The 25,716-nt window shown below is 38.9% G+C and overlaps 1 protein-coding gene across 6 annotated transcripts in view; it reads right to left on the bottom strand.

Annotated features, from left to right (window-relative positions):
- Positions 1-6,585: 6,585 nt before the first annotated feature.
- Positions 6,586-25,716, bottom strand: part of ATG4C (autophagy related 4C cysteine peptidase) — an 81,980-nt gene continuing 62,849 nt past the window's right edge. For all 6 annotated transcript variants that reach the window (XM_058657442.1, XM_058657449.1, XM_058657438.1 and 3 more), the window contains 4 exons: positions 25,479-25,557; positions 24,736-24,812; positions 18,776-18,895; positions 6,586-6,976 (listed from right to left, as the gene is read on the bottom strand). In XM_058657442.1, coding sequence (XP_058513425.1) covers positions 6,809-6,976; positions 18,776-18,895; positions 24,736-24,812; positions 25,479-25,557 — 444 coding nt within the window. In that variant the 3' untranslated portion in view covers positions 6,586-6,808. The remainder of the gene's footprint in view (positions 6,977-18,775; positions 18,896-24,735; positions 24,813-25,478; positions 25,558-25,716) is intronic.

The raw sequence follows: 25,716 nt of genomic DNA, 5'->3' as shown, positions 1-25,716 counted from the left end.
TTAAATTGAAGATTTGCTTACTGCAAAGGCAGTTAGACAGAGAGAGATCTTCCATTCACTGTTTCACTTTTCAAAGGGTTGCAACAGCCAGAGCTGAACCAAGCCAAACCAGAAACTAGGAATTCCTTCTGGGTCTCCCATGTGAGTGAAAGGGTCCAATAGGGCCATCCTCCTCTGCTTTCCCAAGCACACTACTAGAGAGCTGGATCACAAGTTCAGCAGCCAGAACTCCAACAGGTGCCATTATGGGATGCTGCAAGCCAGCCAGCATCACATTCTTTGCATATCAGGCTATATAAACATTAAGTATCCTATTTAATTCCTCTTTATTCTGTAAACTTGAAAATATTTGGAAAACAAAATTAAAATGTTAAAATTGGTGATGAGAGATATAAGTCTCCTAAGTTAACTAATACAAAAATTAAAATAATCATAAGCCCCAATGAAATGCTTCAACAACAATATGTTCTGGAGTCAACTTCATGCCAGGCAACAACATGATCTACTATAAAAGAATCAAATGCACCCACGAAATGCTAGCAACTGTATGATGCCTAGGCATTGGCACATTGGTGTAGCAGGCTGATCCCCCTGTGGATTCAAGTCCCAGCAGCTCCATTTCCCATTCATCTTCCTGCTAATGGCCTGCGAAGGCAGCAGAGGGTGGATCAAGTTCTTGGACCCCTGCACCCACATGCAAGATCTGGAAGCTCCTGGCTTCCGGCTGTGGATGGGCTCAGTTCTGACAATTGGGGCCATTTAGGGAGTCAACCAGCAGATGGAAGATGTCCTTGTCTCTCCTCTGAAACTCTGTCTTTAAAATAAAAAGGAATAAATCTTTTTACAATGATCATGTATAGCCTATACAATTAAGATCAATTATCTAATGTTTAATATTTTTTATTTTAAACTTTTTGGGACAGCATCATCCTCATAACATTATGTACAATACCAATTAGTACCTTATATCCTCACATTTAACTGCCTCAAGTATTTACAGGAACAAATCATGAAGAAAAATAAGACCCTCTAGGTGCAGAAATGGGCTGACAGCCACAAAACTGGCCAATTACAGTGAATCAGGTGTAAGAACCAGTCACAACTCATAGCAAAGACTACCATGCAAGACAGAGGCCTAAAGCAAGGTTGATATATAAGCCAAAATGTAAAGACAGTGATGGCAACCTTCATCAGCTAGAAAACCAAGAGGAAGCCAAATCCAACCTACTGAAAATGCTCAACAGAAATGTGACAATGAACCTAAATTAGAAGCAAGTATAGAAAAATGGGCTTGTAGGTTTAAGTAGCAGGAGTTTGGGTGGATCATCTTTCTGTGAGCTCTGGTTTGAGTATTTTGGAAGTAATTTAAATATGCATGTTTGCAAAGTGCTCCACTCTATCTAGTCCCTTGACTGTGGATGAACTCTCCATTATGTGGTCATTTATGTCCCAGGATTCATACTAATTGTCTTGTAACCCCAGATCTAATGTACTATTTTAGATTCATTAGCTGTATCTTATTAGAAATGAATCAGTCAAAACAGTACTGAATATACAGCAGGTAGAAGGCAAATATTAGGATCATGGAGCAACACAATTCCAGGCAGTACCATTCACGTAGCTTACTTAGTGTCCATGGGAGTGTACAACATGACAGCCCCGTGCCTGCCTTTTGCTACCAGTATTTACTTTCTTCCTACGTCTACATCCAACTTCTAAATCAGCACTGGCTACAAGCCTTTTTATTCGTGTATTTTTATCTGTGTCAGTTCACCAGGATGTAATTACCTGGATAAACTAAACTCACTGTCCAGAACTCTCCTCAGCCTTTTGCATCAGACTTCTATTGCAATTCCACTTTGCCTTTGTTTGCTCTTCCTGCTTAAAAACAGCTTCTTTTATAACTTAGGATCTTCTCATTTTATTCATTTCTACTATCTTTGTACAAAAGATGAATATAATCATTTTAATAATTAAAACGAAAGGTAATTCTCTGTAAAATATTTTTATGATTAAGATTCGTTCAAATTTCTGGAAAACTGGTTTAAGGGTAGCAGAGTTAAAAAGTAATTTGTTTCTACATAGTAACAAACATGCATTCTCCACATTTAACGTATTTTTCTTATCACTGGAAGAGAACAAGTGAAATTTCGTAACTGTAGTTCTGAATGTTTTGGGCCATTGCTTGTCACCGATAATGTCAAGAAGGATGGTAAAGAGAAGAAAAGGAAAATGCTAACTCAAAAATGTGTCTGCAACATCAGTTCCAACAGTTTTCACAGTTTATAGCCAAGGAGAAAGCCTTTAAATAACCATGAAAATGGACTTAAAATTCACATTCTAAAATGATATAAAGTTTATATTTTAGAATCGATAGGATGTTTCCAGTTTTTCCAGATGTTTCACCTTTTCAATTCAGTATCTTAGAGTACTCAGTATAAATACTGACATAGATTGATTGAATTGGGGTTGGATGACAATACTGACACTATGGTAAATATCACGATAAATATTCTGCTAATATATTCTTAGAAGACACTGTTCTTTTTATAGAATCCCTTATCCTTTAAAAAATGCCTTATTCATATATTCTTGATATCCTGCCTACATTTAACCTCTTACATCTGTTTCAGTAAGAATCTATATAGTCTCAAGTTTTCAGATTTTTCAAATTCTGTCCTTCCTTATGATTCCTTTTCTTAAAAGATTCCCTAGGCTTTTTCTTTTCTTTCTTTTTTTAAAGATATATATTTTTTTGAAAGGCAGAGTTATATAGGAAAGAAGACACTAAGAGAGACAGAGATCTCGTATCCATTGGTTCACTCCCCATAATTCTGCCATGAACTCCTAGGTCATCCATATGGATGCAGAGGCCCAATGACTTGATCCATCTCCGCTGCTTTCCCAGGCCATAAGCAGGATGCTGGATTGGAAGACAGCCAGGACAGAAACTGACACCCATATATGATGCTGGTGCCACGGGCAGAGGCTTAGCCTCCTACACCATTGTGCCGGCCCCAGAAAATTCCAAATGCAAGTTTCTGAAGGTGACCTATGGTAAAGTTGAAACTTCTTCCTGGAAGAAAGAAAATAGAGAGTGGGAACAAAGACAGATCTGTGTGATTTGGCGAGATAGATAGTTTTCTGCTATGGAATCAAAGAAAGCAACTAATGACCTCTAGAAAACAGATTATCTGTAATGTAAAATTTCATAATTATATAGACAAGCTATTTTTACTGTTCCTAACTCTTGTAGAAACAGAATGGAATTCACATTCTTTAGATATGTTTGATTTTAAACAATGTTATGCTTTTGGTTAACCAGCACAAGCAAATGATCTAAATTTTTAATAATTTAAAACAATCTTCTGTTACAAGTTTAACAGAGTTGGCTTAATGAAAAACAGAAAAATGAATTCCTCGGGAGACCCTCCTTGTATACGCTTATACTGTAAAAAGCTCTTTTTGCACTCACTCCTCCAGCAAAGGACTCCCAAGATTGCCTACCGGGGTGACTACATTGACAAAGGGGAATTCAAGGTGTCAAACTGCATGAAGAGACAAAAGAAATCTTTACTATCAAAAAGTCACAACAAGAAATTTAAGAATTCCTTTCTGAAATGTCAGTGATAACACCTGGCATCTTATCTCTGCTGTCAAGTGGAGGATGCGGCCAGCGTAATGCCAGCAGGACACCCGTCAGAATCCCGGCCTTCACCCCAGGCTAGGAAGGAGCCTGCCCCGGCTTTACTGTCAGAGCTTCCTGCCTATCAGAACTTGAAATCTATATTCAAAACCAAGTCTAAATCTAGAATATATAATATTTCTACTTCAAATGTTTTTTTTTAAAAAAAGATTTATTTTTATTACAAAGTCAGATATACAGATAGGAGGAGAGACAGAGAGGAAGATCTTCCGTCCGATGATTCACTCCCCAAGTGAGCTGCAGCGGGCCGATGAGCGCCGATCCGATGCCGGGAACCAGGAACCTCCTCCAGGTCTCCCACGCGGGTGCAGGGTCCCAAATCCTTGGGCCGTCCTCAACTGCTTTCCCAGGCCACAAGCAGGGAGCTGAATGGGAAGTGGAGCTGCCGGGATTAGAACCGGCGCCCATATGGGATCCCGGGGCGCTCAAGGCGAGGACTTTAGCTGCTAGGCCACGCTGCCGGGCCCTCTACTCCAAATGTTACCACACAGTTTTGTTGCTGTATTTCCAATTAAGGATTAGCATGTTTTTTGGCTGGTCCTCAGCTGAAAGTTCAATTAGCAGGCAGGTAAAATAAATTATCAGTCTCTGTTACAATTTGCATCTCTGCATTCATTTCCCCGTATGCACTGAATAACTTTACGTACTATTACGCTAATTATTTTGATGATAAACATTCTTCCGAGTCATGATGATTTATGTGCAGTAAGATTTGCTCTGCACATTTGTCTTAGTATTTTCAATACAGCTCAAAATAGGGGAAGTTTCTGCCTTCTGTCATCCTAATTTTGCCCAAATATAGTTTTGTCTTAATCCACAACTCTACTTTAAAATGATCCTTAGGGCCTGACGTGGGAGCCTAGCGGCTAAAGTCCTCACCTTGAACCTGCCGGGATCTCATATGGGTGCCAGTTCGTGTCCCAGTGGCTCCATTTCCCATCCAGCTCCCCGCCTGTGGTCTGGGAAAACTGTCAAGGACAACCCAAAGCCTTGGGATCCTGCACCCACCCACATGGGAGACCCAGAAGAAGCTCCTGGCTCACGGCTTCGGATCAGCTCAGCTCCAGCCATTGCGGCCACTTGGGGACGGAAGATCTTCCTCTCTGTCTCTCCTCCTCTCTATGTATTTCACTTTCCAATAAAAATAAATAAATCCTTTTTAAAAATGAACTTTAAATATGCTGGGAGAAACTTGAGGCATCCTGTAACTGTAAGCCTTTAAGAGAACACTTCCAACCAGTTCTGGTGTGTTTGAAACCCTGAGCACTTTGACGTGATGTGTTTGTGGAGGAAAACAGCAGACGTGCAGGAACAGATCATGGGAACAGCCTGGGTAAGAGGGCTGAAGGTATGAGAGCAAAGCCAGCACACCACTGCCTTCTTATTCCCAGCCTGCTTTGATAGTCTAGGAAAATTACTGTTGGATTTAATTTGCCCAGATTTTATTAAGTACAGGAAAATTTCAGATTTCAGACTATTTAATTTAGTAAACTATTCTCCCTGGGATATGCCAAACCTAATTTCCTTATCAGGCATACGACAGCAATTGCCCATACTCTGTTGCAGCTTTGCATGTAACTCTAAACAAATAGGCTGATGGGAGAGAACAATGGCTTCAGATGGTTTTGCAATTGTCTATGTTAAGAATAATTCACCTTTCCAAATTGAAATATGGAAGCTCTGTATAAGTGAATTCTTGCTTTCAGAGCAACAATATAATTTGCCTTCATTACTAACAGAATTTGACACAACAATCCAAACGAAAGGATTAAAATCATTCCAATATTAAAACCAAAACAAAGTCATCTCATGTTCTCACACCTTTATTACAGTATTTACTCGGATTCAGTAATAACTTGTATATGTCACAAATTTGCCTTGAAGTTAACACATACACACTTAAGACAGATCTACCTTACAGATAAACTCACCATCTGAACATCATTGCAGCACCCAGTACAAACAACAAAAATCACACAGAGGAGCATCTGTCGATTTTTTTTTTCTTGGTGCTTATTTTTAGATTTAAAAACTGCATTAGGGCCCAGCACAGTAGCCTAGTGGCTTAATTCCTCACCTTGCATGTGCCAAGAGCACTTATGGGCACTAGTTCGTGTCCTGGCTGCTCCGCTTCCCATCCAGCTCCCTGCTTGTGGCCAAGGAAGGCAGTCAAGGACAGCCCAAAGCCTTGGGAGCCTGTACCTGCAGGGGTACCCAGAAGAACTTCCTGGCTCCCGACTTCAGACTGGCTCAGCTCCAGCTGCTGCAGCCACTTGGGGAATGAATCAATGGACGGAAGATCTTCCTGTCTCTCCTCCTTTCTGTAAATCTGCCTTTCAAATAAAAATAAATCTTTTAAAAAACTGCATTAAATTTCATTTTTTAGATAACAAAGAAGCACTACTACCATTTTATAGCTGCCTTCATCTGTTTTGAATGGTTTCAGTTACTATTAATAACATAACCTTTGCACGTGTTGGGAGGATCTAATACTTGGAATTCACTCCATAGAAGGCTCAACAGCAAGCATATAGAGTAGCCATTATAAAATCTTACTGCTAAGTACAATTCTGCTTAGGTAATTACCTGTATATCCCAGCTTACAAGTACCATTTAGTGATGAAGATATATCCAGAAGTATCCTCTGGTTGCATTTACAGCAGGATGTGAGCAGCACTGAAGATCCAGTCCCTGCCCTCTGGTCATTAATACACACTAAGGCGGATGAAACAGCTTGGTGTTCCCAATCTTTGGAATAAGGAAGGGCATGCTTTATCATAGAACCGCCAGGAAACCAACAAGCTCAGAGGGAAGGCTTTGAAGACTAAACATTTATTTAAAGGTAGAGTTATCATTAGCAAATCTTAGGGAAACAGAAATGCAACCAGAATCACTCAATTTATTATTTATTACAAAGCAAAGTTCATTAAATCATTTCTCTTTCAGAAAAAATATCTTTAAACTTGTATGTTTTCAAATGTTCTTTTTGAAAAGAACATACAAAACAGATTTTTGTAAAAATAAACCAGTTTCAAATATACTTGTTTATCTTCCTTTTCCCTCCATCAAAGGAGTCCTCCACAGGTAGACACGTGCCGCTTTTTAAAGCAGGACAAATTCTTCTGTGCTCAAGCGTTTGAATCTTTTCTTTTCATCCTCAGAGAAAAGGTCTTCTTCCCTGGCAGTAGTTGATGTGAAATCATAGTCTCTGGAATGACCATTTACAAAAGTAAATAAGGGATATTTCTCCTTAGAAGACGTTTTCAGCATCTGTAACAAGGAAGTACAAAAGAATCCTTATTGCATTCAATAGTGCGCATCAGGTTCCCATCACCAAATGTGATGTTCTGTTGGTGAACCTCTCAGGAGCTGCTCTCTTCACATTCATCGAGGGTTGTCGTTCGAATGCTCTGGCTAACAGACATAAATTCATTACTATCATAGAGCTTATTTTAAGTAAGTACATGCTTCTATATTAGGATTAGATTATGAGAAACTAAGTACCTATTCACTCTTCTCCCCCTGCTGCCACAACCTCCAGTAAGTAAGTCACCCGACCTATTTTGAAGGTATACTGAAGAAATAAGTTGTGATTTATCTTATTTTGGTTGTAATAGAGAACGCAGCAAAATAGCATCACTGAATATGGTAAACTATTGTGAAAGTCTATTTGGTAACCCAATACAGAAACAGAAAGCCATTTTGGTCCATTTTGGTTTCAGTTCGGCAATTTACCTTGAAAATGACCTTGTACAAATCACTGTACCTGAGTAAAATCAATAAAACATAGCAAAATACAACTAATTTTCCTGCCATGGAGGATTATTAAGATCAAAAACAAAAATATAAAGTCATTTTAAGAATTAAATTTAATCTTTCCAAATACTTACACATTTTAAAGTATCTTGACCAAAATATTTATTCAATAAGCAAATCAATATGAACAAGAATGTTCTGTTCTCATACACAGTGATCCACACTGTATACATTCCCTTCTAATGTTGCATCACATATAAAAAAAAGCAACAATTATTTTGTGGGGATATCCACAACTTTATAAGCTATAAATTTCGCATTCACAAATATTCTAAACATTTTTAAATCATTTTGCTAATTATTTTAAAAATTTTAAACGATTTTCATAAAAAGTGAATGAAAACTTTGAATGAATGATGTTTTGGCAAAACCAACTTTTCTGTTAGTAATTAGAACCATGAACAAAAGACTCTAAAAGAATGTGTTGGTTACAGAGAATGCTCAAAAAAACCAACAGATCATTAATTATAACCAGTTAAATATAATTTGTTTTTAACAGTTAAGTCCATAGACGCCGTTAAATTCTCCCAAATGTTGACATTCAAGAGAAAGACCAACAGAGATTTACATATTACATTTACAGATTCTCTTGAAGGTAGCTAAAATGGGTAGGCCTAGCATAAGGATACAATGTTAAGCCTAAAACATTTCAACAAGACAATTACTATGAAATCCATATTGTTTAACTGCATAGAAACAAACCATTCAAAAAACTTAAAAATCCAAATGTGATAAAAATCAGATCTGATGATTCACATTATGCTTCTAATTTACATACTGCTTAAGTTGATTTACATCCTATAAAAAAAGGGCAGAGGGAGAAGGGCAACCATGTGAAAAGCGCAGAGGGCTGGCACCTTCCACTGCCAGCTAATGGCTGGCATACAGTCCAAAACTGTTTGTCATCTTATATTCATTTGATGTCACCTGTAAAAGTGCAACATCTAATGGGTAGGTACTCACCTTTTACCATTTTCAAATCATCATAAAGGGGCTAACATTATCATTGCTTCGTCCTCTCTTTCAAGATCAAGAAAGAAGTCACCGGTAGTTTATTAGCTTAGCACTAAGCTGTTCAACAATACAAGACTCAAATTCATGCCCAGGTAGTCATAAAATGCACCTATGTTTCACAACTTCTCTTGCAGTATAAGTCCCCCTTATGTACAATATTCATTGACTCAGTTTGAGACTTTTTACTTTCATAAGTTTTCTGATTTATTTTGCTTTTAAATATTTACATGCCATTTATGTATTTAAATGCAGTGCCATAGAGAGATCTTTCATTTGATGGTTCACTCACCAAGTGCACAAAATAGCCAAAACCAGAAGCCAGGAAGTCCACGTGGATCTCCAACAGGGATGGCAGGCACACTTCAGTACCTGGACATATGTGGCCTCACAGAAAGCTGGGCTGCAGGAGGCAGGACTCAATCCCTGGCCCTCTGATATGGAATGCAGGCATCCCAAGTTTTGGTTTAATGCACTGTACCACATTCACCAACCCATTTTAAAATAATCTTTAAAGATTATCAAATGAGGGCCCGGTGCAGTGGCCTAGTGGCTAAAGTCCTCGTCTTGAACACACCAGAATCCCATATGGGCGTCGGTTCTAATCCAAGCAGCCCTGCTTCCCATCCAGCTCATTGACTGTGGCCTGGGAAAGCAGTTGAAGACAGCCCAAAGCCTTGGGACACTGCACCCATGTGGGAGACCTGGAGGAAGTTCCTGGCTCCTGGCTCTGGATCAGCACAGCACCAGCTGTTGTGACACTTGGGGAGTGAAACATCGGATGGAAGATCTTCCTCTCCGTCTCTCCTCCTCTCTGTATATCTGACTTTGCAATAAAAATAAATAAATATTAAAAAAAAGATTATCAAATGAAACATGTTAGCATTTACTCTGATGACTTAAAAGCTATGTTGTCTCAAGATATCCTTTAGAAGTAGGTGAATGGGGCCCGGCGGCGTGGCCTAGCGGCTAAAGTCCTCGCCTTGAAAGCCCCAGGATCCCATATGGGCGCTGGTTCTAATCCCGGCAGCTCCACTTCCCATTCAGCTCCCTGCTTCTGGCCTGGGAAAGCAGTTGAGGACGGCCCAATGCATTGGGACCCTGCACCCGCGTGGGAGATCCGGAAGAGGTTCCTGGTTCCCGGCATCGGATCGGCGCACACCGGCCCGTTGCGGCTCACTTGGGGAGTGAAACATTGGATGGAAGATCTTCCTCTCTGTCTCTCCTCCTCTCTGTATATCCGGCTTTCTAATAATAATAAAAATCTTTAAAAAAAAAAAGTAGGTGAATGATAAATGTTGCAGTTTCAGGTAGTGGAATATTATTCAGTCTTATTTAAAAAGGGGGGGGTGCAACTTGAGCAAGGATCTCAGAGCATGCCCCACATCCGGGACCTGGGGTGGGTGGGAACGTGGGTGGGGCTTCTCCCTCAATACCCCCCTTTACCTCAGATACCAGAAACAATATGGACATAATAGTCTTACCCACCTTCCTATAGCCCCTGAACCTTTTTACCGTAACTAAGTATGTCAAGATTGTCAACAATATAATTGAAAGAAAGAAAGAAAGAAAGAAAGAAAGAAAGAAAGAAAGAAAGAAAGAAAGAAAGAAAGAAAGAAAGAAAGAAAGAAGGAAGGAAGGGGGGTGCAGGCCCGGCACAGTAACCTTGTGGCTAAAGTCCTTGCCTTGCATGTGCCGGGATCCCATATGGGCACTGGTTCGTGTCCCAACTGCTTCACTTCCCATCCAGCTCCCTGCTTGTGGCCTGGGAAGGCAGACAGGACCGCAAAAAGCCTTGTGACCCTGCACCTGCATGGGAAACCTGGAAGAAGTTCCTGGCTCCTAGCTTCAGGTCAGCTCAGATCTGGCCGCTGCAGCCAGTTGAGGAGTGAACCACAGTACAGAAGATCTTCCTCTCTGTCTCTCCTCTCTATAAACTGACTTTCCAACAAAAATAAATTAATCTTTTAAAAAATGTGTTATTAAGGCATCAAAAGACATGGAGGAATTTTAAATGTATTTTACTCAATGAAAAAGAGCCAATCTGAAAGGTTACTACTGCGTGATTCCAACTATACAACAAAAGACAGTAAAAAGATGATTGGCTGCGGGGATAGCAGCATGAACAGAAAAAGCAGAATTTTAGTGGCAGTGGAACTACTCTGTATGAAACAACAGTGGTGTCATTATATATTTGCCCAAAACCACAAACTATACAACACAGAGAGTAATAGACTTGGAGTGAAAAGGTGTGTCAACAAAGTTCACTGACTGTAAACAATGCACACCCTGTGGGATGGGAACTGATCATGGAAGAGGAAGCAACTAGAAACTGTATGCTCTAGTCAATTTTGTTATAGAAGCTAAAATTCCAAACAATAAGGTATATTACAACATATTTATAGTACATAGTTACATAACAAGGTAAGTTATATACAAGATATAACCATAATATGGCAAGGAAGTAATTGTAAAACAAGTAAAAATGGAAATCTCAAAGCAACCTTTGGAAATATCTAATACATTCTCATTTCCTAATTGATAAAATCCAGAGCCAAAGGATTTAAATGACTTTTCTAAAATGATAACATAACAGTATCAACCAAAACTGAGATAGGGCAGCCATCTGGCTTAGCTGTTAAAACAATACTCAAGGAGCCCAGTACAGTAGCCTAGTGGCTAAAGTCCTCGCCTTATATGCACCAGGATCCCATATGGGCGGCGTTTTTTTTTTTTAAGATTGCAATATGTATATTATTTATTCAGTTTTATTTTAAAAAGCTTAGTACACAGTTTGTTATTATCATGTTATCTTCAACAAGGTAGATACAGAGTAGTCTGAAGGTTTACTGCAGCAGTATAATACACTGTGTGCTGAAATTCCCCCAGAAGTTGAAGTTTCAGGATCAAAAGTTATTTTATAAGATGCCTCAACAACATTTCACCCTGCTTTCTGTAATAACAAAAAAGAGTTTTCTAAATCCGTCATTTTCCAAATGCCGTGACACTAATGAACACTGGTTGCTGCTTTTAGAATCATCTTATTTGGAGAAAAAGATCCTTTGTTTGACCACCTGTTGCCATGCCTTCCAGAGGTAGGGTCTGTAGTCCACCTCTGCCTCACGGGTTCCCTTGAAGGCAGGAGGCAGCTCTTCCCGGCTTCTCCACTTCCCATCCAGCTCCCTGCTTGTGGCCTGGGAAAGCAGTGGAGGACAGCCCAAAGCCTTGGGATCCTGCACCTGCGTGGGAGACCCAGAAGAAGCTCCAGGCTCCTGGCTTCAGATCGGCTCAGTTCCAGCTGTAGCAGCTTCTGGGAAGTGAATCAGCAACAGAAGATCTTTTTCTCTGTCACTTTTTCTGTGTGTAAATCTGACTTTCCAATAAATAAATATATTTTTTTAAATGCCACTTAAGAACACCTGCCTGTCATATGAAAGTGCCTATGTTTGGGTCCTGAATCTGCTTCTGACTGTGGTTTCCTACTAATGTGTCCCTAGCAAACAGCTGCTTGGGGACCTGGATTAACTTCTAGGCTTCCCTGCTGGGTCCGGATGCTGTGCACATCCAGAGAGTAAACTAGTAGACAGCAGGTCTGTTTCTCCTCACCACCAACCCACTTTTCAAACAAATACTTAATAAACTGAAAGTTTAAAAACAAAAGGACAAAAGCCAAAGCTTTTGTTGATTAGAATATGAAACCCCAATGACTAAAAATGCTTTTCAAACACTTTTTCACAGCTCTGAGTATCATTTTAAGAATGCTTTCTATTTCAAAGAATAACTATCAACTTGATTTTGAAAACTTTTATAAAAAACAGTATAGTATCCTTTACAAGAATTGCTACATGATCAAAACCTTTAAAGTCCTTGCATGATGAATAGTATAAAACAGACAGGGAAAGGGGCCAGCATTGCAGCACAGCTGGCTAAGCTGCTAGGTGTGTCACACACATCCCATGGGAGTACAGGTCTGAATCTCGGCTGCCTCACTTCCAGTTCAGCTCCATGCTGACGCATTTGGGAGGGCAGTGCAGAAGGGCCTAAGTGCTTGGGCCCTTTCCACTCACACGGGAGACCCAGGTGAAGCTGCTGGCTACACACTAGCAGGTGTATTCCACAGACAGGAAACGGCATAAGTTTTCTCTGAGCACAAGACAATTCTACAGAAAAGACCACCACTTATTAACATCTGGAGACAATCCAATGAGAACAAAGCTTCTTACATAGTTATCCTACTATGAGAGTCGCCAGCCAAAAGGCCATGCCCAAACGTGAGCTGCTGATCAGCTCTGTAGTGACCCACTCTGAAACACAAATAGACACAGAAGACCAATGGTCATCTGGGGAGAAGCAGCCAATGGAAAATCAGAATAATCAAAAGAAAACATGCAGAGTAGGAGCCTCAGAGGAAAGACAGACAGCAAAAGAAAGAAAACCTCAACATTACTAAAATTAATTTCCACAGGAAAAAAATACAGCCATTTAAAAGAGCAAGAACATTATAGAATGGAACTAAAAGAAAAATAAAAATAATTCCTTGCAATGTAAGAACAATAAGAGAATTAGAAGATAAAAGTAAAGAAACTTCTCAATGCAAACTCATAGAGATATGGCAAGCAGATGGGCAAATTAAAGAAACAATTTTTAAAAAGTTCAACCATGGTACAATGAGTTATGGAAAAAAAGAACATTAAAACCAAAAGAGGACTTTTTTTAACTTCAAGATAATTTCCCCTAACAGAAGTAAACAGGAAATGAGTGAAAAAGGCACAGACTAAGACATGCAATTAAGCTTCAGAATAGTACGGATAACTAACTTTATTTAGTGCTTCTATAAGCAAGGTACCGTTCTGCCAAGTCTTTACTTTCATCATGATGCCACCGAAAGAGGCAGCAATCATTTTCATCCGATAAGAAAATGGATACCAGAGAGACCCTGCAGGGTGCCCATGGATACAAAGCAATGAACAAGGTAACTGGAGCTGAAGCCCAAGCTTTCAGATTGGGAAAAAAAAAAAAAAGAGGGTTTTTTCAGAGGAAAAGAATTCAAAATGACATCAAAATTCTTAACTGAAACTAATACAAGAAGGGAGTAGAACAGTAGAACAATGTCTCTAAAATTCACAGGAAAAACTGTTATTCCTTGAGAACTCTATACCCAATCACATTTTCAATAACTTAACAGAAAATAAAGATGGTTAGCTAGTAAGACAAACTATTAACAAAAATCTCTTTAATTCGTCCCTTCACTCACAAAATATTTACTGAGCAGCTAAAATGCGACAGGCAGCTGCAGGTACTGACAACAACAAATCAACAACAAATCAAGCCAATCAATCCTTATCCCTGTGGAGACAGCAGTAGGACAGACAGATGAGAAAGAAGCAGCATGACTACTGCACATGGGTATGACAGAGCGAGGTGTGCGTGTGTGCACTTGAATGAAACTGACATGTTTTAAGGTGAAAAACATAAGGAAGAAAAGAAATTACCAATGCATAAAGAATGATCAGGGAAGGTAGAAGAAGGTGAAACTCCAGGACCCGCTGAGACTATCCAGGCCAGAAAACAAGCAGAAGGAAAGGGATCCGAGAGAGTTAGGGGAACCGCAGCAGCAGGCGAGGTCACAGAGGTCGGGGAGAAGGGGCTGGGGACTTATTTACTTAAGGCCCATGGGTTTGTAAGGGTTCAGGCTTTTACTCTGAATATATCAGAAAACTATAGGGCTTGAGTACAAGCCATCACAACCTTGGCTATTACATGTGCAGCAAAGTCGCTGGGGGCTGTGTTGCCAACATATTTTAGGCAGAGTAAGTGAAATCAGGAAGCTCCTGCAACAATCGCACATAATGAACCAGGTAAATAATGACAGTGGTGAGCAGTCATCAACTTCTGTATATGAAGGAGACGTGACAGCACTTGCTGATGCATCAGACACAGGACGTGACATAGAGCCCGTGGCCAGCTTTTATGCTGAGCACCCAGGAAAAGGGAGTTGTTATTTATACAGGAACCAAAGTAATTTTGCCTGACTTTTGTAATTTACTTTAGTATCAAAATTTCCTTGGATGGATGCAAAATAAAATTACAATCCTTTAATCTTTCTATAAATTCAAGTGGTAAGCTTTTCAATGAAATAGAGAAAACTAATTTTTATGTGATCATTTGAAAACTGGATCTATGTCCTTAATGTCAAACTCTACATAAGTTTAAAGAAACAAGTATCTTTTAAATATAATTACTAAAAGGGACATGATGGAGTAGTTTATATCAAATTAACTCCACCACCAACCATAAAAAACAGAGAATGTGGGCCCACACAGTAGCCTAGTGGCTGAAGTCCTCACCTTACACATGCTGAGATCCCATTTGGGCGCTAGTTCTAATCCCAGCTGCCCCACTTCCCATCCAGCTCCCTGTTTGTGGCCTGCAAAAGCAGCTGAGGACGGCCCAAAGCCTTAGGACCCTGCACCCACATGGGAGACCCAGAAGAGGCTCTGGGCTCCTGGCTTTGGATCGGCTCAGCTCCAGCCATTGTGGCTGCTTGGGAAGTGAATGATCGGATGGAAGATCTTCCTCTCTGTCTCTCACCTCCTCTCTGTATATCTGACTTTGAAGTTAAAAAAGAAAGAAAAAAAGAAATAGAGAATGTGTATAAAACAACTGTTGGAAGGAATGTGAAAGCAATCCAGACAAGCATATCTAGAGAAGTGGAAATCTTAGTGAGGTGAGGAATATTAAGAATGAACAGTAGTGAGAAGAGAAGGGCATAAATAATCCTTAAAGTACTGAAGGAAAACAATGCTAATCCAGAATTCTATATACAGAGAAAACAGCAAAGGCAAGTTCCTCTTCCTTCCCCTCTCAAACACTTCATCTGTGAAACCGCTTTGTGGGGCTGGGAAAAGCAGGCATCTGCGGCAGTGTGGAAGAAGTTCTCTGGCCTACTGGGTGTACTGGACCTGGTAGAAATCTCCTCCAAGCAAGTGACCAAAGTTAGTCAGCATCACTAGTAAAGCCAAATCACACGCAGGTGCCGACCTCCAGGCTGTGATGAGAAGCCCACCACAACACTCTGCCATGGTTCTGACCAAGGTGCAGAGCCTGATACAGGAGGAGCCAGACAAACCCAAACCATATGGGCAACCTGCAAAAACACCCCACGGGGTCCTGCTGCCTAAAAATGTTAGTCATAAGAAAGTCAAGATTTTAAAGTTCTAAATTAAAGGAGACTCAAAATCTATAAATGCAACATATTCTTCTGAATTGGATCCTTTGGCTACATAAAACATTACTGGAATAGAAAGCATTTCTGAGGACTGGTTGGCTAGGGCTGCACTGTGCACACATGGGAGAATGTCACTGTAAGAACTGCACACTCAAGGATTCATGGGTAATAGGGCATTAGAAACTTCTCAAACAGTTCAGGAAAACATATTTGTGGTATTTTCAACTTTTCTGTAATTCTGGAACAATTTCAACATTTTAATGCAGGAAAAATGAACATGCATTCAAAGAAAAACAGAATTATTACCAATAAACAACCCAAAAGAAATCAAAACAGAAGTCATTCCAAGAGGTAGAGTGGAATTTAAATAATTTAATAAAATAAGCATTTCACTGCAGTGCACCTTGTGACTGGCACTCCAGCTGCTCCACAGCTATCCCAACCTGCTCTCCCAGGCAGTGCCTGCCAACCCCTCAACACCGATACACCTACTGCACTGCTTTTGCTCTGTATGCCATCTCCGTTATGATCACTGAGTTTTCTTTTCATCACTTTAAAGTAGCCTTGTACAAATCAATAATAAAAGGGAAACTACATCTGTAAAAGGCTAGTCGCATTTTTTCTAATACAAATATACAAATATGTAAATATTAAAATGTCTGAGTATCATTTGACAAGCATCGAGTGCCCACTTTGGACTGCACAATTTTAAGTCAGTGGCTCTCCGGTTTGGAAACAAGACCACTGGAGAGATTTATTTAAAATGGAGCTGCCCTGGCCCTACCCCTACAGATTCTGATCCCGGCAGACAGAAGGCAGGCATCCCACAGACCGGCACGTCGGCTGCACTGCATTCTGCCTCCCCTGTACCTCCTCCCTGTACTCGTCTACAGTCTCCTCCCTTTCCCTGAGCCAACAGAGATGAAGCGCACACTTTAAAGCTCATCTTAATGTCACCGTCACAGTGAAGCACCTTGGCTTGCCAGGGACACCGCTCTCATTTCCACTCTCTTTCTTCCCGAATCCACTTACTTCTACCTCCGTATGGATGCTTACCATATTCCAAGTAATGTATGTCTACTTGTTTTCCCACTCCGCTAACATAAATGTTACTTGAGAGCAGAAGCTTCAAACCTTCTTCAAAAACAGAGACTGTACCTTGGTCACTTCATGCTTTGTATATGATAGTTACTCAAGCGTCTACTGGACTAAATTCTACTAATCAGTTAACTTAATGACTTTCACTAATATTTTATAAATTATATAGCAGAAGGAATTCAAATATCCTTTCCTAGGGTACTACAAATTAACCATAAGACCACTTAGCCTCATTTTCAAAGTGAAAGAACCAAAAATCTATCCATATAGAAAATAGATTGTTACTTTAATTTTTCAAAAGAAAAAAAAGTTTAAGTAATAGTACCAAATCCAGTTTTCAAGAAACAAAAACAGTTTGACTTGTTACTATCCAGATAAAAATACATACGCTCGCTATTCACTGACAAATCAGTTTTTGTTGCTGCAACAAAAGCTCTCAAGAACACTAATATTAAAACAAAGCTAACTGCTACAAAATCCCTAGCATATTCCAAAAGATATCTCAATGGTCTCTTTTTGCCTTAATAATGCACATTACTGTGATGCATCAACACTACTAATTTATTTTTGCAGTGTAAGAATCATAACTGCTGTCCCTTTTTCATCAGAAAATATCACTATAAAACTCATTTGCAAATCTTGTTTATTTTTAATTTAGAATAATTTGGTTTGTTTCTAGGCCAGGAATAGATTGTTTCACTGTTTTAAATATATTTATTTTAGCCTAGATAGACTAATGAATGGAAACAGAAACGAGCCTTTAGTGGGAAACGTTCATGAGCATCAGTGGGGACCACACCACCACCGAGCCTTGCACTGCAGCGTAGGTGGGACAAAGAGTCGCCAGACCAAGACGGACAAATACTATACTAACTCTGAATAACAGAAGAGGGGAATGAGAAAACACACAATTCGTTCTGTTCACTTAACTTTCCATTTTGAGAAGCAGAAAGAAAAGACATAAAATGAAGAATAAGGAAAGATTCTCACATAATCTCACTTTCTCCTCTTACTCATTTTTCTGTCCTATTTTTGTCCAATTTCTTCTTTCACATGGCAGATCAAGTAAACCAAGCCAAGTTTATATACAACTTCATACTGTAACACAATTAACATTGTAAAAATCAAATTTCAACCTTTCATATCCATCTAGGTAGTCAGCTGGAAGCAAAGTAGTAATAACCTACTATTATATAAATTCAAGATTTTCCAAAAATGATTCTAGCATTGGTTTTCTCATGAAATGATAACCTATCACTACTGAGAGTAATAAGGCAACCCATCCAACTATATATTTAATTATTAAGTAACTAATCTTTTTATTTTCTAAAATATTAAATATGCACAGATATTAAAGTTATATAAATATTTTAGCAGTACCGAAGGACCAAAAAATGCAGCTAAGGTAATAAAGAAGTTAAATAAACCTACTTCAAAGATCTAATAAGTATCAGATCAGATTAGATAAGCTTATTGGGAAGTAATAATACAGCTCACTTGATAAAGCAGTTCTGAGAAATTCAAAAACTACCATTTATCTTAACAAAAAAATAAAAGAAGCACTTGGACTAACAAGAAATAATGCACAATTTGGCTTGATCAAATACTTCATTAATTTTTTCTGCCCCTAAGGGATTGCCCTTTTAAAATCCTCTTCAAATAGTTTATAACCTAATTGCCAGCACAGGTCTACAGCTTGCAGCAGGATTTTTGTTTCAACAGTGCCACCTAGTGGAGCAATTAATATTGTCAACCGGTTACTGATGTCATTTGAAAGGCTGATTTCCCACTCCTTTTGAAACTAAAAGGACAATTTTACAATATTACAATTCACATATTTTTGTCTTCTGAAATCCTGTCTCTAATAAAAACTTAATCATCTGTAAATATTATTGCAATGTCTTAAGTAAAGGTACCTTAGTGATTTCTTCAGAAGCTCTCTCGAAGTCCTGAACATTCCGACAATAAAATCCAATCGTACAGCTTGGATCCATTTTTCGAAACGACATCTTTTTGGGAGAAGGGCAGTGGAATGTCTGTAATTTTAAAGCACTTTAAGATTAATTCACCTTTATTTGATGTAATTAAGTATATACAAGTGTAATTACTTTAAATGTGCTGCTTTTTCTCAAAACTACAGACATGTTTTCAAACTGCTGCTTTCACACTTCCTGTCCTCCAAAGCTGTAACACGTGGGAGCCAGCACTGTGCATCTTCAGCTTATGAAATCTCCCCACGTGTGACACCAGCGCACTCGGCAAGCAAAGGGAAGGGAGTCAAGGCGGCATGCGTTCCTAGTACTTGCAGACACGGGCAAATACACCTCTGGTAAGCGGAAACTTCGCCATTTCTGCAAAGCTGCAGCGAAGCCTGTCAGAAGTTGTTGGTTTTTTTTAAATAATGCTTATGACACTTTACAAAATAACATAACTATTTAAATATATTCCTGTAAATGTTATATTCTGAAGTCAACTTGAGAGTTTAGCAATTGATAAACTTAATATAACTGCATATTCTACGAATAAGAAACAATAATAATTTTTTTCCTATCCACCCGTCTTAGTGCTTTAATTTCTTGTTTGTTCCCTCTCAATCATGGCACAGGTTGGAAGCAGCAACAACTGTTCCATTTTGGTCTTTCTCTCTTTGTCCCTTCAGTTCGTTTGTCTCCAGTGGTCCAGGTGCCACAGGTACAAACGGGCTTGGTAGGCTGCCCCGGCTTCTCCACCCTTTCGAAAGGGTTTGCTATGGGCAGGGAATGCAAAAACAGGAAAAGACTAGAATATAAAACAAGTCATTCCACTTTCTTGTTCTTCACCACCATACTTTGGAGCTAAGTTTAAGCAATCTTTTAAAATGCTCTTGGAAAAGCAGACACTAGGTGCCGTGGGTGAAACAACTGCCGACAACACCCACACCTCCATCAGCATCGGTGAGTCCCAGCTGCTTGACTTCCTATGCAGTTCCCAGCTAGCGCGCCTTAGAACAAACAGGGCAAGAGGCCCAACAGCCACTGAGTTTTGCTGCATTAACACTGGGACACACAGAGAGGCACTTTCTGTCACTTGAAATTCTATCGCCTTGTTCACCCAAGAAGATTCTTAGGTCAGATCCATATGTATTTGGAACTCAGAATTATTTCTGCTTATTATAGATTAAGTCAGACTTTCAGATATTTTTCCAAATAGCATTGCAGCGCTACATTCACTCAGCAATATTCTTTGAGGTACATACTTATATGATTCCTTTGTAATTTTTAAAAATTCTGATGATCACTAACAGTTGACACTTACACCTCACAAATGCATTTTCACTAGATGCACTTCCAGGATACTGAATTATGTTTCTGAACAAATGGGACCACGTTGAGCCAATTCCCACTCACTTCATTTTTAGATATAATATCTCTTCATCTCCTCAGCAAACAACTGATAGGCACCTATTAAATGCTAGGCATTGTTCTTGGCTTATTATTTCAAACAATGTATCTTATTACCTAAATATGCAAACTGTGAAACAAAAATATTTAAGGAATTAGCTAGGATATATCAGTGATGCTGATGAAGCTACGCCAAGATAATTGAAGAACATCCTTACTGAACATACTTCCCACTAAGCGCAGTTCACACATTTAACCCACAAAGGGTCTGGGTCTTTCACTGACAAATTCACTAATCTATCTGGACGCCCAAGTAACATAATTGTAACAGACTCAAAGTCACTTTTTCTGAATCCACAAGGATAGATGAAATAACATTATATATAAGCACACTAAAGTCTGAAACTTGGAATCAGGAATCAGAATAAACGCAACATGTCTATTAACAAGGTCATGCTACTGTTGAGGATTTGGTACTGCAACAGTTAGAGCCTATCATTCCACAAGCATATCATTAACAGCATTACACAAAAGCCTCCGATTTTTAAAAACTAATTTATTAAGTATATAATTATGCAAATGTGCACTCTACATACATATTTCATATACATACATGCTACATGCATACACAGATATTCCCATCAATCTCTGCACTCCAATAACTGACACTCTGTCCTGTGCTACCGAGTGACAGTTCAACACACCCTCACTGCTAAAGCCCATCCCTTAACTCCAAGCTGCTCACTCATGACCCTTATTCTGGAAGGTTGTGCTGGTGGCTCATTTGAACCCCATTCTATGAAAACTACACAGTGTGAATTTATACACTATAATCTACCCTCACATTGAACCATGTACTTCATTCCTCAGTCCTGACCAAGGATTTCCCTGCTAGCTCCTCACGGCCAGACCCAAGACCTAAATAGGTTATCTACATTCACTTCACAACATGCTTATAAGTGAGGGAAGATAGTCCAAGAAAAATCTCTTCAAAGTCTGTATAGAAATTAACATAAACAAATATATCTAATAAGAAAATGTCACAAAAATTAACAATTAAAATGTAAAGCAGGGCCTGGCGGCGTGGCCTAGCGGCTAAAGTCCTTGCCTTGAACACACCAGGATCCCATATGGGTGTCAGTTCTAATCCTGGCAGCTCCACTTCCCATCCAGCTCCCTGCTTGTGGCCTGGGCAAGCAGTTGAGGACGGCCCATGGCCTTGGAACCCTGCACCCACGTGGGAGACCTGTAAGAAGTTTCTGGCTCCTGGCTTCGGATCAGCTCAGCTCTGTTGTGGTCACTTGGGGAATGAATCATCGGACAGAAGATCCTCCTCTCTGTCTCTCCTCCTCTCTGTATATCTAATGTTGCAATAAAAAAATAAGTAAGTATTTTTTTTAAATGTAAAGCATGTGGAACTATAGGTGAGAGTTCAATAGAAGACTCTAAAGAGTTGGAACTGTTGCTTTGTACCTAGAAAGAGCTCAATAAACTACAGCTTAAAAAGACGAAGTTACTCTTTGGTTTCAAAAAAGTTCAACTCTAGAAGGAACTGATTGTAAAAACAAAAGTTATAATCTGTGTAAATGGCTTCTTCAATCTCAAAAAATCTGATATCTAACTAGTTTCATAAAATTGTCCAATCCTAGGGCCTGGCCTGAGAGCCTAGTAGCTAAAGTCCTCACTTTACATGCACCAGGATTCCATAAGGGTGACAGTTCATTTCCCAGATGCTCTACTCCCCTCCCAGCTCCCTGCTTGTGGCCTGGGAAAGCAGTCGAGGACGGCCCAAGGCCTTGGGACCCTGCACCCGTGTGAGAGACCTGGAAGAAGCTCCTGGCTCCTGGCCTCGGACTGGCTCAGTTCTGGCCTTGCAGTCACCCGGGGAGTGAACCAGTGGATGGAAGATCTTTCTGTCACTCCTCTCTGTAAATTCTGCCTTTCCAATAAAAACAAATTAAACGTTTGTGTTTTTTTAATGTACCCAATACTATTAGATTTAGGGCACTCAAACTATCAGGACTACAGAAATTGCTTATATGGAATTCAATAGAAGATCTTAAGATTTCAATTTTCTCTACCTACTAACCAAAAAGTGGTGATCAAAAATTGCCAATAAAAGTGATTTCAAACACTTAATTACAAAAGACAGTTTTCTAAGTGCATGTAATTTACGATCAACTACAATATTTCAATAGCATATTAATACACAATATAAACAAAGGGTTATAAGTAATATAGAGTAGTTGAAATCATTTGAAATATCATATATCTAAAACAAAAGCAGAAAATGAAATTTTATTCCTGTGCAAAGATAGAAAATTTGCTTCAATGTTTGTACTACATATCCATAAGAAAATAAATGCTATTAACTAAATAACTGAAGATAATACCCTGCATTAATAGGAAAAATGAAAATTTTATAACAGGAATTTCCCTAGACAGGTCAGTTCCTAGAATCTCGAAAATGTAACTTCCAAATCTGTTCTATTAGTGCTCCAATATATAAAACTAAGTGCAACTGTGCATTAAGGATGTTAGCCAATTTCATGAAATTTTACTTACCAGGCAAATATCTTAAAATCAATCATTTTCCATTTTTTTCTATTAGCACCCTACCTCAATGTTTTCTGACTCACTCTGGAGGGTTGTGAAAGTCTTCCAATAACAAGTTGCAATATTTCTAATTCTGACCATGCATATGTAACCAGGATAATCATATACTTCGCAGGATCTCTCAAAATTTTAGACGGATACTCTTTCTCTTCATCTACTGGCCAATAATCAATAATATTTTCATCTATCTTACATAACAGCAAAATACTACAAATAAGTTTCCATCTGAATCTCAGGTACCTGTGGTTTATAAGGAGTCAATCTGATAGCTACACAGGAAATTTAACTTAGCAGGAGCAGTAAAAAGGCCACAATGCAATACCGACAAAATTATAATGCAATTCACACACCAGAATTCTATGAGTACCTAAAAAATATTTCTTACCGTTGACATGCTAGATATTATGAAAGAAGGAAGACTCAAGACACTTATATTTTAGTAGAAGTAACAATTTATAAAAGATTCTAGGGTGTTTCATAACATATTCTTCTGAAGCAAATTTTAATCTTGCACTTAATCTATTTTCATTAAAAAATCTCTTAAATACTAATAGGTATTAATATTAACTAGCAAGCTATTATCAAAACAAAGTACTTAAATACATTTCTAACTCAGCATTAGTGATTCATGCCGTTCAAATGACTAAAACTGTTGTATTCTGGGCAAGCACCATGGCCCAGCAGGCTAAGTCTCTGCCTGCGGCACTGACATCCCATACAGGCACTACGCTTGGGTCGCAGCAACTCCACTTCTGGTACTGCGGACAAGCCTATGTAAGATCTCTGTCTGTCTTCCTCTCTGTACCCCTCCCTTTCAATTGAAATCGATAATGGAAAAACAAAAGCATTTAAAAATTTTATTCTGCAAAATTACTTTAGTCTGGGGCCCGGCACGGTGGCCTAGCGGCTAAAGTCCTCGCCTTGAGCGCCCCGGGATCCCATATGGGCGCCGGTTCTAGTCCCGGCAGCTCCACTTCCCATCCAGCTCCCTGCTTGTGGCCTAGGAAGGCAGTCAAGGACGGCCCAAAGCTTTGGGACCCTGCACCAGTGTGGGAGACCCGGAAGAGGTTCCTGGTTCCCGGCATCGGATCGGCGCGCACCAGCCCGTTGCAGCTCACTTGGGGAGTGAAACATCGGATGGAAGATCTTCCTCTCTGTCTCTCCTCCTCTCTGTATATCCGGCTTTCTAATAATAATAAAATCTTTAAAAAAAAATTACTTTAGTCTGCAAAAATATTAACTGGGAAAACAAGAATCAAACCCATGCAATAATTTCATGTCTCATTTATGCACTGTCACATTTTTCTGAATTAATACTGGATCATAAAAGCACCTATGTACAGGAAAAGCAGAGGTTAAGAAAAGAAAATAAATACTAGAAACCCAACTAGACTCTTGAAAGCTTCTTAACATGAGGCTAAGATTTAATTACTGTACTTAAAACAAAAAGAATGTAGAAGAAAATCTCATTAAGTTATACTGTCACTGTCACTCTAACCCAAGCGAATCACTTCCTCTTCTTTACTCCTTTCTTCTTTCTTCTCCTTCTTTTTGTTTTTTTTTTTTAACATGCCTAACATTTTAAATCCTCCAGTACTGGTTAGCTGCCTTTCTACAAAATTGCTTGGAGACTTGATCATTTATTTTAGTGGGACTAGGGTATCTAGCAAGTTAGAGACAAAGATGAATGAAGAAGAAAGTATATCATAAATTAAAATGCAGCACCGAAGCACTAAGCCTTTGACCAACACATTGATTATCATTTTATAACTCAGTAAAATACTGATCACTTACAGTACCATAAAAGCATACTCCCCAGCACATCCCTAAATAGTTTGCTCCACACAGAAGAAACATGACCAGCTCTTTACCCACAGTACCTCAAGAGGGAAATCCTTTATGCTGACATCTACAAAAGATTGGCAGTAATGAGGATCCATGTAAATCAAACTGTCATCTACAAGGACAAAACAGAAGACAAGTAATTCAAAAAACACCTTATTATTATTACACCGCTTACAATCCAATTTCTATGTAGAACAGCTGAAAAAAAATCAAGCCATAACAGCTTGCCAGACTGATACTCATTGACTGAAACATAGGTTTGCACAGGATAGATTAACTTTTGCATAATCAAATATGCTTGTATAAGCAGAATTTTTATAAAGCGATGAGACTGTCATTTAATTTTTGGTGATAAAATTACTTTCACAAACACACAATTATATTCTACAGTTTGCATATGAAAAATGTATTGCCTTTCTTTATCCTGACAGGAAGAACATATTGCTTGTCATTTTATCATCAACTAGCACCACTAAAACTGGTAAAAAGTAAATATGTAAATAGCAACTGCCACAATGTGGCAGCAATGTCTTCTGAAGTTTAGTGAAACCAATAAATTATGCCTTGTTTATGCAACAACAGAAATTAAACATACATTTTACAGAATCCAATTATGTGTGGACCAAAAGACAGATGACTGCCGACGGTAAGACTGATGAATGTATAAGGTACTCATTTTACTCTGCTAATCATCCATCCTGTGTCAGGGTGATCTTATATTAACTTCCTGACTTTTAAAAGAAAACAATTAAGAGATATATTTTACTGAATCACTAACCTTGAAATCCAGCAAAGTAATATGACTGCTTGGGTTTGCCACCAATAATACCCACACAATATTCAAGGCTTAAAATACCCTGTAAAAAAAAAAAAAAGACGTATTCAGAATCCAAAGACAAATGGCAATTATCTAAGAAAATCAAATCTGTATTACCAGTGTTAGTAGTTCCTAAATTTCTCATTATACAGTATTATTTTTTTATCTCATGCCATGTTCCAAAATTCTTCAAACCCAC

Source organism: Ochotona princeps, chromosome 2 (genome assembly GCF_030435755.1).
Source record: "Ochotona princeps isolate mOchPri1 chromosome 2, mOchPri1.hap1, whole genome shotgun sequence".
NCBI lineage: Eukaryota > Metazoa > Chordata > Mammalia > Lagomorpha > Ochotonidae > Ochotona > Ochotona princeps.
This window is presented reverse-complemented; position numbering and strand designations above follow the sequence as displayed.